The 14,342-nt window shown below is 66.9% G+C and overlaps 2 protein-coding genes across 5 annotated transcripts; one reads left to right on the forward strand and one right to left on the reverse strand.

The window, feature by feature from the left end:
* Window positions 1-1,309: 1,309 nt before the first annotated feature.
* SNX11 (sorting nexin 11) lies at window positions 1,310-6,828 on the reverse strand. Of its 2 annotated transcripts, XM_072028768.1 has the most exons (7): window positions 5,172-5,279; window positions 4,740-4,788; window positions 4,324-4,410; window positions 3,870-3,970; window positions 3,611-3,709; window positions 3,219-3,431; window positions 1,310-2,359 (listed from the first exon to the last, which is right to left on the reverse strand). In XM_072028768.1, exons 2-7 carry the CDS (start codon window positions 4,758-4,760, stop codon window positions 2,218-2,220), a joined length of 663 nt encoding a protein of 220 aa, XP_071884869.1. In that variant the 5' UTR covers window positions 4,761-4,788; window positions 5,172-5,279; the 3' UTR covers window positions 1,310-2,217. The 2 variants fall into 2 exon arrangements, with proteins under 2 accessions (XP_071884869.1, XP_038024885.2); XM_038168957.2 differs by lacking the exons at window positions 4,740-4,788; window positions 5,172-5,279 and adding an exon at window positions 6,675-6,828.
* Window positions 5,563-12,815, forward strand: CBX1 (chromobox 1). 3 transcript variants are annotated; one of them, XM_038168948.2, is made up of 5 exons: window positions 5,563-5,699; window positions 9,179-9,354; window positions 9,803-9,980; window positions 10,497-10,591; window positions 11,224-12,815. In XM_038168948.2, the coding sequence occupies exons 2-5, from the start codon at window positions 9,215-9,217 to the stop codon at window positions 11,366-11,368; spliced, it is 558 nt and encodes a 185-aa protein (XP_038024876.1). In that variant the 5' UTR covers window positions 5,563-5,699; window positions 9,179-9,214; the 3' UTR covers window positions 11,369-12,815. The 3 variants fall into 3 exon arrangements, with proteins under 3 accessions (XP_038024876.1, XP_038024877.1, XP_038024878.1); XM_038168949.2 differs by having other exon boundaries at window positions 5,566-5,699; window positions 9,182-9,354; XM_038168950.2 differs by lacking the exon at window positions 5,563-5,699 and adding an exon at window positions 6,990-7,235.
* Window positions 12,816-14,342: the final 1,527 nt, after the last annotated feature.

The raw sequence follows: 14,342 nt of genomic DNA on the forward strand, positions 1-14,342 counted from the left end.
GCGTCCAGGCAGCAAGGCTGTTCCTGGCAGGCAGCGAGGAGCACAGGGACGTGCCAGGCTGCGGGGGCATGGCCGGGGGGGGGGGGGGGGGCCAGCTGCCCTCCCCTGTGCCAGGCAGGGGCAGTTGCCTTGAGGGGCGCCCACGCAGCCCCTGCCCCGTACCGGTGCCACCCGTGCCCTGGCAGGCTGCCCGGGGGCAGCGGCGCCCACCCCACGTCAGGCCGGGGGCTGAGCCAGCCTCGAGCGTGGCAGAGGGGCCCGGCCCCCCCCCGGCTCTGCAGAGAAGGAGCCCTCTGCGTGCAGCCCCCGGGGCTCCCAGTGGCCCTGGAGGGGGGGGGCAGCGCTGCTCAGCTCCCTGCTCCCCCCGCCCTGCCTCTGAGTCACTGTTTTCCCGACAGCTTTGTGAAGCTGATCAACACCGCTAAAAATAATTTCCGCCTGGCTCTGAACCGCCGCCAGCTTTGGGGCAGCAGCTGCGTCCCCGGGGGAAGGGTGGGCACCCGCAGCACGAGGAGGCCCCAGCGCGGTGCCAGGACCGAGCCCTGGCTCCAGCGGCTGCCCCAGCCCCGAGCCCCCTCAGAAAGAAGCCCCGGGGCCGGCTCCTGGCACGGCTCGAGCAGAGGGTGCCCCGAGCAGGGCAGCGGTGCCGGGCTGAGCTCCTGGCTCAAACCCCGCTCAGGGGCTGCAGGAGCCAGGGCTGGGCACGGCCCTGCCAAGGGAGCAGCGCTGCGGGATGCGGCGCGTGGGCGAGGGCCGCGCGTGGGCGCAGGGGAGGGTCGGTGGCCACAGGAGAGGGTCGGTGGCCACAGCTGGGCTCCCAGCTGCGCCATTTGGAGCCGCAGGCTCATGAATAGCCATGAATATGGATGAGGGAGGGCAGCCAATGGCAGCGGCTCCCCGGCGCTCCGGCAGCTGCAGCCTTCGCAATGAACTTCTCCTGACATTTCGGCTGCGGCGCGGTGGGTTCCCAGCCCTCCCCCCCCTCCCCAAGGAGCCCCCTCCCCGTGCGGGTGCAGAGCCCCCCAGGCAGGCCCAGCACCAGGGAACTCGCCCCAGAGCCACGGCACAGCCCCTTCCCCCCGTGTGTCCCCTGCCACCACCCCGCAGCTCTCCCTGTGCCGGCTCGGAGACCCCCTGGCCCCTCTGCTCAGGGCTGAGCTGCCCCCGGCAGGGTCGGGCCCCTCGGCGCAGCAGCCCCACGGCAGGCGAGGTGCAATCAGCGGCTCTCTCCCCCGAAGCCATCGAGCTACAGTTAGCCTGGCTCCCTCCACCCACGCAGCGAGGACAGACGTTGCCAGCAACCAGCAAGTCTCTTCTACTTTGTTTTATTTCAAGTCAGAGCACGTCGGCTCTGCCTCCACCAGTGCTCAGGATAGAGGAAAAGGTGCAGGAGAGCACAGGGAGCAGCAGCAGGAGTAAGCAGAGCCCAAGCGCTGCCAGACACCGACCCCGAGGCCGTTGCACGCTGCTTCGCCCCCAGCAAACTGTGCCCTGCCTGTGAGACCCCCACTCCCTTCCCCTTGTCATTCCCATTCCCCACTGTGTGTGGCAACCCTGCGCTGAGCTCTGCTCTCCTGCGGGATCCCAGCTGGAAGGGGCGGCCCCACAAACACCTCGGGGAGACAAACGGCCCCCCAGCCCCGGGGGTCTCACTGCCATTTTTCCCAGCTGTGAGCAGCCCAGGGGGCAAACACTGCCAGGAGCCCCCGGGTGTGGGCAGGGGATGCAGCCCGCGGGTGGGCTCCGTGCAGCTGAGAGCAGCACCCCAGGAGCTGCACGGGGCAGCTGTCAGCGGGGCAACGCAGCCTCCAGGCAGAGGGGACAGGGGATGAACCCGTCTGAGGCTCCACATGTGCCTCCCCCTGCCCTGGGCCAGGGACCTGCCCGGAGCCTCGGGCCCTGCAGCCACTGCAGCCTGCCCGAGCTGCTGCTGCTCCGCACAGAGAGCAAAGGTCGTGGGAACAACAAACACAGGTTTCACTAATCACTAAATCTCCTCTCGGAAGAGAAAAGCCACACGAACACGCTGCCTGGGACATCGAGGACAGCTGAGAGGCAGCAAGGAGAGAGCCCAGGAGCCCCAGACCCCACAGAGCCAGGACCAGGCTGTGTTCCCAGTGCAGCCCCAGCCCGGCCATCCCCCCGGCTCAGCCGGCGGGCCCTCCTCCAGCGAGGGCTGCAGGTCCCGGGGAAGGCAGGCGAGGTCGCTAGAGCCCTTCACTGCCCCTCCTGCGGTCCGCCCAAGGGCTCGGCCGGCTCAGCCGGGCTGTCCGAGCAGCTCTCGTCCATGCCAAAGTCGCTCCAGTGCGGGAGGGGCTCCAGGCAGCCGGGCCCCTGCGGGCCCCCCAGGCTGGCACAGCTGAAAGGAGAGCACGGGGAGAGAGGTCAGAGCGTGGGGACCTGGGGAAGGGGCAGGGCGCCCACTGCTCCCCCCAGCCCCGTGGCACAGCCCCCCCTGCCCAGCCAGGGCGGCTTCCCCTCCCCGCAGCAGGGTGCAGGCGGCTGCACGGAGCCACGCCACGCACACCCACAGGTAGCCTGGGCTGCTGCCTTCCCGAACCCCCCCCCCTTGAACCCGAACAGGGCTCTGCGGCTGATGGGGAATCGCAGAACCTCCTTAGGCACGCTGCAGGCACCCGGACAACGCGTGGAAAGCCCACACTGTGAAAGCCTCAGAGGCTCCTCGGCACAGAGATTAGGGGAGGAAAGCATCCGAAGACGTTTGTAAATCGCAGCTTAAGCTCTGGGAGACTCAGCTCTTCCCCACTAAGCCCCGGCCACAGCCAGAGCAGGTCACCCTGCTGGCAGCCCCCAGGGCTCTACAGGAGATGCTGGTGACAGCCCAGGACAGGCAGCCCTGCTCCCCTCACTGCAGGAACTCCGCCTGCTCAGCTTACAGGACTGCAGCAAGGTCGGGACAGGCAGCTCAGAAACACCCAGGGGGCTCTGCAAAGCCTGGCAGCTCCTCGTGTCACAGCAGGGGCTGTTCCCTACCAGGGGAACCCCTGCACGGGCAGCGACTGTTCCGAGCTGGGCTGCAGCCAGCCCTGCAGGTGAGGGGAGGGGATGTGCAGGCAGCAAGTCCCCAGCCGCCTCGCAGTGCTGCCACACACCAGGTCTGCACAGGCCAGCACAAAGCAGCTCCAGGCACTGCACAGGAGCCGGGCTCTGCCCCGCCACGTGCCCTTGGCTCGGCCTCTCCCTCCCCTGCCCATTACCTGCCGCGCAGGGCCCCCCCCGGCAGCAGCGCAGGGCGGCTCTCCTCCTCCTGCGCCCAGCCGCAGTTGGACATGGCGTAGTGCAGGATGGCGTCCGTCACCGTCTGCGCGCCCCGGCCCTGCACGCACGCCTCTATCTCGGGCACCGAGAGCTGGCTCTGCAGGAAGAGGTGCAGCCGGCTGTCCGAGAGCAGCACCACGTTCTGCACGACCCTGCGTGAGGAGAGGGCAGGGTGAGCGAGGGCGGCCCCAGGGAGCACGCGGAGCCTGCCCAACGGCTCGCACGCCCCACGCCGCCAGGGTGACCCCCACGGCTCTGCCACACGGCCAGCAGCATCCCCTGCTCTGCCCCGCCCAGCCCTCGCAGAGGTGTGTGCAGGAGCCTCACTCACTTCTCCAGGAACTGCTGCAGCCCCTGTCTCCGCTTCTCAATAAATTCATCCGTGCTGCCCACAAAGAAGGCAGATTTCCCAGGCAGCTCTGGGACGGGCCTGCAGGAAGAAAGGTGCCGCAGCTCAGGGTCAGAGCACAGAGATGGGACACGGCTGGCAGCAGCTGGAGGCCAGGGCTGCAGGGTCCCGTGTCTGTGTCTGGGGAAAGCCCCCCCCAGGTCCATGGAACCGAGGGGGGAGCAGGGAGCTCAGGGCTTACACCAGGCCAGCATTCTTCTGGAGCTGCCGCCGCAGCCACACGAACTCACGGTACCGGCGCCGCACACATGAGGTCTTGGCAGTGAAGGCCTTGCTGTTGGTCTGCAAAGACAGAAACAAAAGCACGAAATAATCCTGAGGGCAAGGCAGGCCAGGGCAGGGTCTCAGCCGCTCAAACCCCTGAGCTCAGTGGTTACGGATCCCCCCGCAGCACTCGGGGAGCGCTGAAGACGTGAGGAGCCGATCTCCAACCACGCGGGGCTGCCGCAGAGGCAGGGAGGGGCTGGGTGAGGGCTCCCCTGGGGGCAGGCAGGGCCCTGCTCCTCCCGTCCCCACTCAGCACCGCCACACGGGGCCTGGCAGCTCCGCTCCCGAGCCTCCCGCCCGGCACAGCCGAGCTGTGCAGCCCACCCCACCCCGCCCCACCCCACCCCCCTGCAGCAGCCACAGCTTACGTGGAGGAAGATTTTATAATCCACGTAGGAGTTCCAGGAGCCTTCGTTCTGCACCCGGGGGTCTTGGACACGCACCGTGGTCAGCTCCTGCGGCACAAACGCTGCCTGAGCGCCCAGAGGCTGCCCCAGCATCGCCCCCCTCGTGGGGGTCGGTGCCCCCCGCCCCGTGCCGCTTGCCCTGCCCCCGGCAGCACAACGCCCACATGGGCAGCTGGGGAGCCCCCGGCCCCTTCCGCCCTCGGCACCAGCCGCCCCCCGGCCCTGCCCAGCGCCCAGCGCCCCTCTCCGTGGTGCTCAGCCCAGGGCTGCTCACACCCGCGCTGCCCAGCTCCAGCCCCGGAGCTAACACCGGGTCCGAAGGCCCCTCACGGCCCCTCACCGACCCCCGCCCCTCACCGCCCCCCCCCGCCCCTCACCTCCTCGCGGCCCTCCAACATCCTAGAGCCCGAGCCCAGCGGGAAACATCTGCACGGGGACAGGGGACGGAGTGAGGCGAGGCCGCGCACCCGGCTCCGGGCCCTGCCGAGGGCTCCCACGGCCCCGTCCCGCCGCGGGCAGCTCCCGGTGCCCCGCCCCGGCCCCGGCCCCGGCCCGGAGCCAGCGCTGCGGGGATGGGGGGGGTGGGCCCCGGCCGGGGGGGGGGACACGACCCAGCCCCCCCCGGGCCCCCCCGTGGAGCCCCCGCCGGGCCGGGCCCGACTCCCGCTCCTGGCCGGGGGGGGCCCGACAAGGCCGCACCGGGGCTGGGGGCACCGGGGCCGGGCCGGGCCGGGCCCTCCCCGCGTCCCCACCCGAGGCTGCGGGGCCCGGCCCGGCCCCACCGAGCTGCCCCCGCCCCCCCCCCTCACCTCCTCGCGCAGGACGCGGCCCCTTTAAGCCTCACGGCGGCGCGGCGGCCTTATAGCCAGGGCCGCGTTTCCCCTTCCGGCGCAGGGCATGATGGGAGTTGGAGTCCGCGCCTCAGGCGCTGGGGCGCGGCCCGCACCCTCCGGCCACCGGCGGCCGCCCCGCGGGGCCTGGCCGCGCCTCTCCGCGCCCCTCCCGGTGCCGGCCGCCCGTCTCCGCGCACGGCGGAGGGGCGGAGAGTCCCTCGGGGCGGCGGGCGGGCGGTGGCGGCGGACTACAACTCCCGCGGCGCCCCGCGGCGCTTCGGCTCCTCCCGCCCCGGCCGGCGGCGGGGACTACAGCTCCCAGCGTGCCCCGCGGCGGGCGCGGGTCGCGGCGCAGGCGCGGTGCGCGCGGCGGGCAGCGGGGCTGGCCGGGCTCTTTTGTTCGGCGGAGGCGGACGGCGCGCGCCAGGCCCCGGCCCGGCCCCCCCCGGCCCCCCCCCGCCGCCCGCAGCCGCTTCCTCGGAGCCGTTGGCGGCGCTGGGCGAGGTGCGAGGGGGGCGGGGGGGCGGCACCGGGACGGGGGGGGCGGCGGGGCCGGGGGGGGAGCCCCGGGGGGCCCCCGGGGGGCCGGGGCCGGGGTTGGGGCTGTGGAGGGGGGGGGAGGGGCCGGGGGGGGATCGGGGTTGAGGGAGGCCCGGGGGGGGCGGCCCCGGGGCTGGGGGCGGCGGCTCCGTCCCGGGGCTTCCGAGACCCCGGGGGGGGGCCGGGGGCAGCGCTGGGGGCGGCCTCGAGGCCCCGGTCCCGGGGGGCTGGGCCCGGCCAACGGCCCCGGGCAGCCCCCGGCGGGTTTGGGGCCGCCCCAGGCCCGGGGGCCCCGCGCTGGAGCCCGGCGGAGCCCCGCAGCCCCCCCCGGCGCCCCCCGCCCTGTCCCCGTCTCCCCGAGCTTTGCCCCGGTTCCCCCCCCCGGGCTGGGTCTCCCCGGCGGTTGCGGCTTTTGGGCGCTTTGGGCCCCACTCGGAGGCTCCGGGCTTTGGCTCATTCCACCACCCCCCCCCCCCCCCCGATGTTTTGCTGCGGTCGGGGTCCGGTTCTGGGGCGCGAGGCTCCGAGCGCTGCTCCCCGCTGCCGGCCCCGTGTGTGCGGGGTGCGCCGGGCGAGCTCGGAGGCCCTTAAGGAGAGGAGCGCTCCTGGCGGGTCAGAGGCGGGCGGGAGGAGGAAGCGTTGGAAGTTTCAGACTCCTTAGAGCCGAGCTGCGCTGTCAGCCCCGTGGGATGCGGCTCACGGGGCTGCTCCGGGCTCTGACCGAGCCTCTGGGTCCCCGCGCTCCCCGTGCCCGGGTGTCCCCCGAGCTAACGGTGCTGGGCAGCTCCTCGCCATCCCCACAGCATCGCTGCGGGGCCGGTGGCCGTGGTGCCGCCTGGATGTGGTGCCCCAGGGGACCTGAGCCCAGGGTTGTGCTCTGAGCCCTGCCCCTCGCTCCCCTGCCCGCTGCTCCCGTCCCGAGCAGGCTGCTGTGTGCACCTCGGTGCTGGGCCTCCTCCCTCCTGGCTCTCCGCTGCAGTTTGAATTCTTTTCAAGTGGCTTAGGTGTGTCCCGGATCCTTTTCCTCCTAGCCGCAGACCAAGAAGTCATTCTTCCGATCTTTCCCTCCTCTGTTTTCCTCTTCACGAAGGGTTTCAGCTGTGCCTTGGGCGTTAGGTAAGAAGCAGCAGAGGCAAAGGGAAAGGCTTAGGGCAGGACCAGAGATCAGCCTTCTGGAGCTGAATTCCGGGAAGCAGCGTGCTGCTCGCAAGGTCCCTTCAGGGCCCAGGATCCACCCCCAAATTCTTTAGGCGTGAGCGGTCCCGCAGCCAAGAGGAGCTGCCTGCCCTGTTCAGACAGCCCAGGCAGGGCCACGGCCCAGTCCTGCACCTCCGTGAGGAGCTCGGTGCCACCTCGAGGCGTTCTTTAGGAGCTCCGGGGCCAGGAGCCCGCCTGTGGCCAGCCCTCCCTGTGCTGCCTTCCCCAGTCCCTGGGGACTGTCCGGGCTCTGCTGCGTTCTCCGGGGAGCAGGCGCCGGCCGGCACTCCGGGTGTTGCTGAGGTGGGTTTGGGGCTCTGGGTTTGGCTGTTCCCGGTGGCAGAAGGCTGAAATCCTTGTCAAGGGCTCCGCAAAGGCAGCCCTGGGCTGGGGCGAGGGCAGAGCCTGGGAGCTTCGTGGGTGGAGGCAGCGCGAAGCCCTCACCTCACTGGGGCTGGAGTCCCTGGGCCACGCTCCTGGGCCACAGCTCGCCCCTGCTGCGCCTCCACGGCTGGAACCGGGGCTGGCACCGCGAGGGGCTGCAGCCCTCACCCCCCCCCCGGCACCCTCCTGGCTGCTGGCCCCGGGGCTGCTGCGGGAGCAGGGGCAGGAGCACAGCCAGTGGGGCAGGAGCGGGACATAGGAACAGGGCCAGGAATGGGGCCAGGCCCAGCCCGTGCTGCACAGAGCGGGCCCGGAGCTGCCGTGTTCTCGTGGCCCCCTGCGGTTTGTCCCTGCCTCCCTCTGGCAGGGCTTCCCCAGGGCTCCTGCCCTCACATCTGCATCTTCTCTGCCCTCCCCACAGTAATCGGTGGCTCCTCAGCACGGTTGGTGCCTGCACTGCTCCGAGCCCCTCTGCTTCCCCTTCCCCTGCCTGCCCCGCTCGCTGCCTCGGTGCTGGGCGTTTTCGGGAAGGTGCCCGGTGCCCCACAAACCCTGCCGGGACAGGGCTGCCTCGAGGAGCCTCCTCGGCCACGGAGCGGGGAGGACAGGGGAGGAAGGAGCTGCCAGGAGGGGAGGAAGGAGCCGCCGGAGGAATTCCAGAGTGAAACCCGACCCCGGCTTCCTGCGGCAGCGCTGGCTCCGGCCTGGGGATTAGGCGCTGGCGTTGGCTCCGCATTGTTTGAGCCCCGCCACGGCCCGGAGGAGGCCTCGGGAGGGGAGAGACCCTGCACGGCCCCGGCCCGGTGCCTGCCGCAGCGTTTGCTTTTCCCCCGAGGGACCGGGCAGGAAAACTTGGTCACCGGGAGCTGGGTGCGGGCTGGGGGTGTTTGGTTAATGAAAGGCCTGGGAGCAGCAGCGCCCGCCTGGGGGGAGCTCCCTGCTGCTGCTTGGGGGGGGCCGGGGGCTCCTCACCCCTCGGCTGGTGCAAACCCGCAGTGTTCGTGTCGTGCCTGGTGAAATAGCCCCGATTTGTGTAGGTTTTATGTAAAATTTATGCAGCCTCCTGGCCCTCGGGTCGGTCCGTATCGGTGCGCCTTGCTCGGCGTGGAGCAGGAGCTGCTGCTGGGGCTGCAGGTGGGGGGCTCCGTGCTCCTCCCGAGCCTGAGGAGCGTCCTGGGGTGCCCGGGGTGCCGGGGGCTGTCCCCGTGCTGGCTGTGAAACAGCTCAAAGACAAGGAGGCTGGGAAAAATCACCTTCAGGGGTGGTGAGCGAGGTGGGTCTCCTCGCGTGCACGTACCTGAACCCCCAAAGGAAGGGACGAGGGGAGCTCAGGACCAGGGGCTGTGCCTTGTGTTTAACGGGGATCAACCATTCATTAACCCCTAATTAATGTCAGCAGCGAGCTGCAGGGCGGCTCTGCGGGGTTTGTCTGAGCTGAGCCAGGGAAGGGCGGAGAGCTGAGGGGCACAGAGGGAAGAGACGGGGGGGGGGGCTCAGCAGGGCGGGGGCAGCTGACAGGGGGGCTGCCTCGCTTCTGGAGGCCGGGGGCAGCGCTGGGGTGTGAGGGGTGTGTGGGAAATGAGGACAGCGCCTGGCGGGGCACGGGGAGGGTCGGGCAGGGTGCTGGGGGTGAAGGAAGGTGTGGGGGACACGGGAGGGCCAAGGCTGCGTCAGAAGGCACCGCGTGAAGGCAGCAGCTCCTGGAGGTCCCCGATTGTCCCCGCCGGGCAGGGCCCTCCTGGCCCATCACCGAGCTCGTTGCCTGCCTTGTGGGCGCCTCTCCTGTCTGAGCACAGCTGGGTGCTGTGCTGGGCCTGTGCCCGCCCGACCCTGACACCCTGTGTTGTCCTCTCCCCTTCCAGCAGCGTCGCCCACAAGCCGAAAAACTGGCCAGCACAATGGGAAAAAAACAGAACAAGAAGAAAGTGGAAGAGGTCTTAGAGGAAGAGGAGGAGGAATATGTGGTGGAGAAGGTCCTGGACCGGCGGGTGGTGAAGGGCAAGGTGGAATACCTGCTGAAGTGGAAAGGCTTCTCCGAGTAAGTGGCTGCGGGGCGGGCGCTGGGCTGTGCTGCTGGGAGCGGCTCTGCTGTCAGCTCCCGGAGCTCTCCGAGCAGCTGGCTGCATCTCCCTGGGCCTCCTCATCTGTAAGGTGGAGCTACCAGGCCAAGAGCAGTCAGAATTACACATACAGTAACAGAACGGCAGTGCTCAACGGCCTGAGCTCTAATCGGGGTGCTGTGAGCACAGCCTAGTGGGGCTTCCACCCCTTCAACGGAGTGTGAAACAAGCGGCTGGGTAAAATGAGCTGCTTTTCCTTTCCTGAGAAGGGAAACACCTGCCCTGGCCCCTGGCATCCCTGCCCTGTTCCGTGGGGCGAGGACACCATCGTCCTGCTGCTTCCCTCCGCGTTTCTGCTCGCCCTGGTGTCCGGGGCTTTGTGCGTGGTCCCTGTGTGTAAACCGAGGCCGTTGTCTGTGGTTGCAGTGAGGATAACACATGGGAGCCGGAGGAGAACCTTGACTGCCCAGACCTCATCGCTGAGTTCCTTCAGTCCCAGAAAACCGCCCATGAGAGCGAGAAGTCCGAGGGGAGCAAACGCAAAGCAGAATCTGACACAGAGGATAAAGGGGAAGAGAGCAAACCAAAGAAGAAGAAGGAGGAGGTGAGACGGGGTGGGGTGTCTGTGCTCGGCTCCCCAGCTCTGCACAGAGAACCCAGAGCTAGTGCTAGCACTGAACTGAGACCAGTTCTTGAACCAAAAAGCCTGGAGCCGCAGCTGCTCTGGAACATCCGCACAGGGGGATGAAGCGGGAGGCAGGGTTGCCCCTTCAGGAGAGGGAACGAGGCGAAGCAGAGCCTCGCAGGGCGCTCATAGCTGCTTGGGGCAAGGCCGTGCAGCCTCCTCTGCATCCCAGGAGCTGCTGGATCGTGGCCAGCCCGGGTTTGAGTGGCCAGGCCTGGGCAATCCGATCTCTGCAGCACGAGCAGGGTGTGCTGTCCCGGGGCAGCTCAGCTGAGCGCAGTTGCACCCGCGTTGTCTGCTCGGCGCCCCGCTGCCCTTAGTCCCTGCAGCCCAAAGCTCGGTGCCTTTGTGAGCAGCCCGCGGCGCGTCCCTAAGCTGGAGCAGGGCTGTGGCTGCCGCCCCTCGGTGCTACAAGTGGGAACTCGTCTCTTGCAGTCGGAGAAACCGCGAGGCTTTGCCCGGGGCTTTGAGCCGGAACGGATCATCGGTGCCACGGACTCCAGCGGGGAGCTGATGTTCCTGATGAAGTGGTGAGTGCGTCTTGGTGTCTGTCATTTCTTCACTTATTCTGTGCCAGAGAGGGAAGGACCTGCGCCCGGGGAGTCCCTGCTACCTGGCATGAGATCTCTTGCGATGGCGCTGCTGCCTGAGGTGACCCTCTGCGCTGAGGCTAACGTGGATGTGAAGCGAGCAGGTAGGGCCCTCGGGGTTGCGCGGCTCTTAAGATGTCCCCGCAGCAGGCGCGAGCTTGGGGCGAGAGAGGGGCTCGGTGTCGTGGTGCGGGCGGCAGCTCGGACGGCTGCGCCCCAGGAGAGCCGTGACGATGACCGCGTCCCCGTCGGCCGTCGTGGAGCTGGGCTTGGCGCAGGTGGGAGCCGAGGCAGCCGGGCAGGGGAGCCGCCGCCTCCCGCGGTGCCTCAGGAGCACGGAGCGGCCGGGGCAGGGCTGCGATTCGGCTGCCGTCCCCGTGCCTGACGACGCAGAGCCCGGGCTCAGTGCTGCTTCTCCCGGCTCCAGAGCCACCCAGGAAGGGTTTGCCAGGATCCCCCGAGCGGCCCGGGCACCGCTCGGTTTTCCAGCTGTTTCTTGATGTTCTCCGGTCTCCGTTTCTGCCTCCTCTCCTCGGCAGCCCCCTAACTTGCACCTCTGCTCTGGCCTGTAGGAAGAACTCTGACGAGGCCGACCTGGTCCCTGCCAAGGAAGCCAACATCAAGTGCCCCCAGGTGGTGATCTCGTTCTATGAGGAGCGGTTGACATGGCATTCCTACCCCTCGGAGGACGATGACAAGAAAGAGGACAAGAACTAACCCCTGGCGCCCGCTCTGGCCAGCCTCTGTGTAAAGATCTGAACTGTGGGTTTGAGCAGGAGGGAGAGAACGCAGCTCGGCTCGGTCGGGAGCGTAGAGATGGCTGGAGAAGATGCCCTTTGAAGAGACCAGTATGGTTTCTGTGCCCTGCAGCTGCTCAACGGCTTTGTGCGGCTTCATGCTGCGTACAGATTCCAAGCAGCCCGGCTCACGGGGGGGGAGGGAAGGGCGGGGGGTGCGGGGTGCAGATGTTTGTTTCCAGGCTGTCCATTCTGCGGCTCGTGGGAGAGGAGGCAAAGCCCCTTCCACGGAGGACTGGCACTGGGGGTGGGTGGGCTGGGGAAAGGGAGTGCAGACGGATACTGCTTGTTCTTCAAAGACCATCTCAGCAACCCACAGCCTTCTTCCCAATAGTGTTAACTCTGCATTTTTACGGCGTAGCATGTGTGTAGATTTTTTTTTTTTTTTTTTTTGTTCTTTTGCTATTTACTGGTGTATCGGTTTGGGGGGGCTGGGGGGAGGGATGTGGGGAAATCGGTCTCTTGTTTAATTGGGGAGGGAGGGAGATGAGGTCTGGTGACAATGTTCCAGATCATTTCCAGATCTTTTTTAGAACCTGAGTTCAAAAAAAGAAAAACAGGAAAAAAAAAAAGAAAAAAAAAAAGAGCCCAGTATTGATGACAGAACTAGGGAGACAGGGACACTGACACGAGACTGAAACTGTGAATGTCCAAAGCTCTGGAGCCAAGGTCCTCAAAGCCCTGGAAGCAGTTTTTAGGGGGGGAGGGGGGAGAGGGGAGACTTGTGAAAATGCAAACTTGTGATTCGTATTGTCCTGAAGCAGAACTGCCAGTTACTGACACATGCATTGTATGTGGGGGGTGGGGGGGTGCGGGGTAGGAAGGGATTTTTAACCTCTTAAAAGCCTTTCTACCCTTCTTTCCATTACAAGGTGCTATTTCTCAAAATCGGGGGGAGAGAGACTTCTGACTACTTGTTCCTTTTCTCACCTTAATTTGAGTGTCCAGCCAGCAGCATGGGGAACCCTGCAGTTTTATCGCATGGGGGAGAGAGGAAACCAACAGCAGCACAAGGAAAATCAATTCCACGTTCTCCCATACCAAGTGATTGTAGGAAGCCAGACGTTGGTGCTGGTGCCAGATGAGTTACCCTGAATCTTCTGAGGGTTTTTTTTTTTTTTTTTAATCCAATTTATTACAAATACTGAACTATTTAATGTCTGGAGTCATGAGCCCCACCAGACTCCTGGCACCTCCTCGTAGGGTGGTATGTATCTAGACTTGCATTGTACAAACCTTTTTTTAAAGCATGTGTTTAGGTTTCTGTGAAAACGTTGTTTAAATGTAAAGTACGTGTTTGGATTTTAACTTCATACCAAGCTCCGTCAGTTTTTTGTCTCAATAAAATTTTAGATTTATAATCCTGATTTTTTTCTTCTCTACCTTGCTCCTTCCTCCAGCTCTTTGTGCGTGAGATCAGTGACGAGGTGTAGAGCAGGTCACAGAGGGCAGTTAGCCTGCAGTCGCGGTTCGTGCTGAGCAGGGGTAGCTCTGATGCAGCCCGAGGTGGCCGCTGGCTCTGATCTAGGTGGCGGCAGCGACGGGAGGTTCGGAGCAGCCGGTGGCAGCTTCTGCCTCAGTGTGACCTCCAGCTGAAGAGAGGTGTCGCAGAGGAGCTCAGTGTCCAGAGGCCCGAGGCAAGGAGGCTCCTGGAGGCCAGAAGAGCAGCTCTGCTTTGGGACCCGTTTGAAGTGCTCCAAATTCCTGCTTGAACGGGAAGCGTGGCTGCAGCTGCCCAGGCGCCGGGCTCCCCTGCGGGGCGGGTAAGTGCCCTTTCCTTCGGTTCTCGGACCTTGAGCAGACTCTGGCACTTTGTGCTTGCGGACGGGTTTTTAAAGCTCTGGCACTGGTTCTGGTGACCGGCTGAAGATGGCAAGGGCAGCGCTTCACGCTTGGTTTGGCCTTGCTGGAAGGCCACAAGCTCCTGTGGAGGGACCCACCCAAACCCACCCAGCCCTGCCCAGGCCGTGCGGTGACAGCGGCGGGGGCAGAACTGTCCCAAGGAGGATGGTGCTGTCTGGCACAGAAGGTTCCAGCATTCGCAGGGTGGGGGACGGAGCAGGGAGCAGCAGGGAGGTTTTGGGTGGTGTTCGGCCGCTCTGCCAGCGCCTGCCAGCACTTAGGGCTGCGAAACTATGCAGCCCATTGAAAGCCGGGCTCCTTGCATGGCCCCTACCCAGCGGTGCGGGGAAATGCCTGCCCTGCCCCAGCAGCAGCAGCAATTAAACCCGTATTAATCACTAGAGTTGGAAGGAGTAACGTCCACTTAATTGAGCGTAAGAGGGCTGCGGCTCCCCGGGGAGGCGCTGGGGCGATCGATGGCCACGGGAAGCTGCGAGCGGGGCCCCGGCACCACGGCTCTGGCTGGGGCAGGGGGCGAGGGGGATGCGGCACCGCCCGGGGAGCTGGAGCCGGCCCCGTGGGCACTGCGGGTGCTTTGTGCCTGGGAGCTGGGTGCGGGGTCTGCCCCGCTTGGCTGCGGGCTCCTCGCTCTGGGCTGGGTCGGGCCGGGCCTGCTGCTGCCTGCACTGGGGGCGCCCACAGCCGGACGCTCGTTAAATCCAGGGCGCTCACCGAGATCAGAGGCAGGAGGCCCCGCTGGCGGCTGAGTGCTTCCTGCCTCGGAAAATGAAAGGTCTGCTCTTCACCTGATTAGGGGCTGGCAGGCAGCCTGCGCCTCCGACAGCGCGGGGCACGCCGGGGAAGGGGCAGCGCTGCCGCGAGCAGCTCAAACGCGCGTCTGGCCAGCCCCTCACGGCCCCCGATGGCCGGGGTCGGGGTCCAGGCAGGGAGCCAGGGCCCAGGGCGGCGCATGGGGACACCTCCAGCTCTGCCGGGCAGCTGCTGTGGCTCACAGCGGGGCTGGAGGTGCAGAGGCGTGCGGGCGAGGGCGG

This window comes from Anas platyrhynchos, chromosome 28 (assembly GCF_047663525.1).
Source record: "Anas platyrhynchos isolate ZD024472 breed Pekin duck chromosome 28, IASCAAS_PekinDuck_T2T, whole genome shotgun sequence".
NCBI classification, from domain to species: Eukaryota; Metazoa; Chordata; class Aves; order Anseriformes; family Anatidae; genus Anas; species Anas platyrhynchos.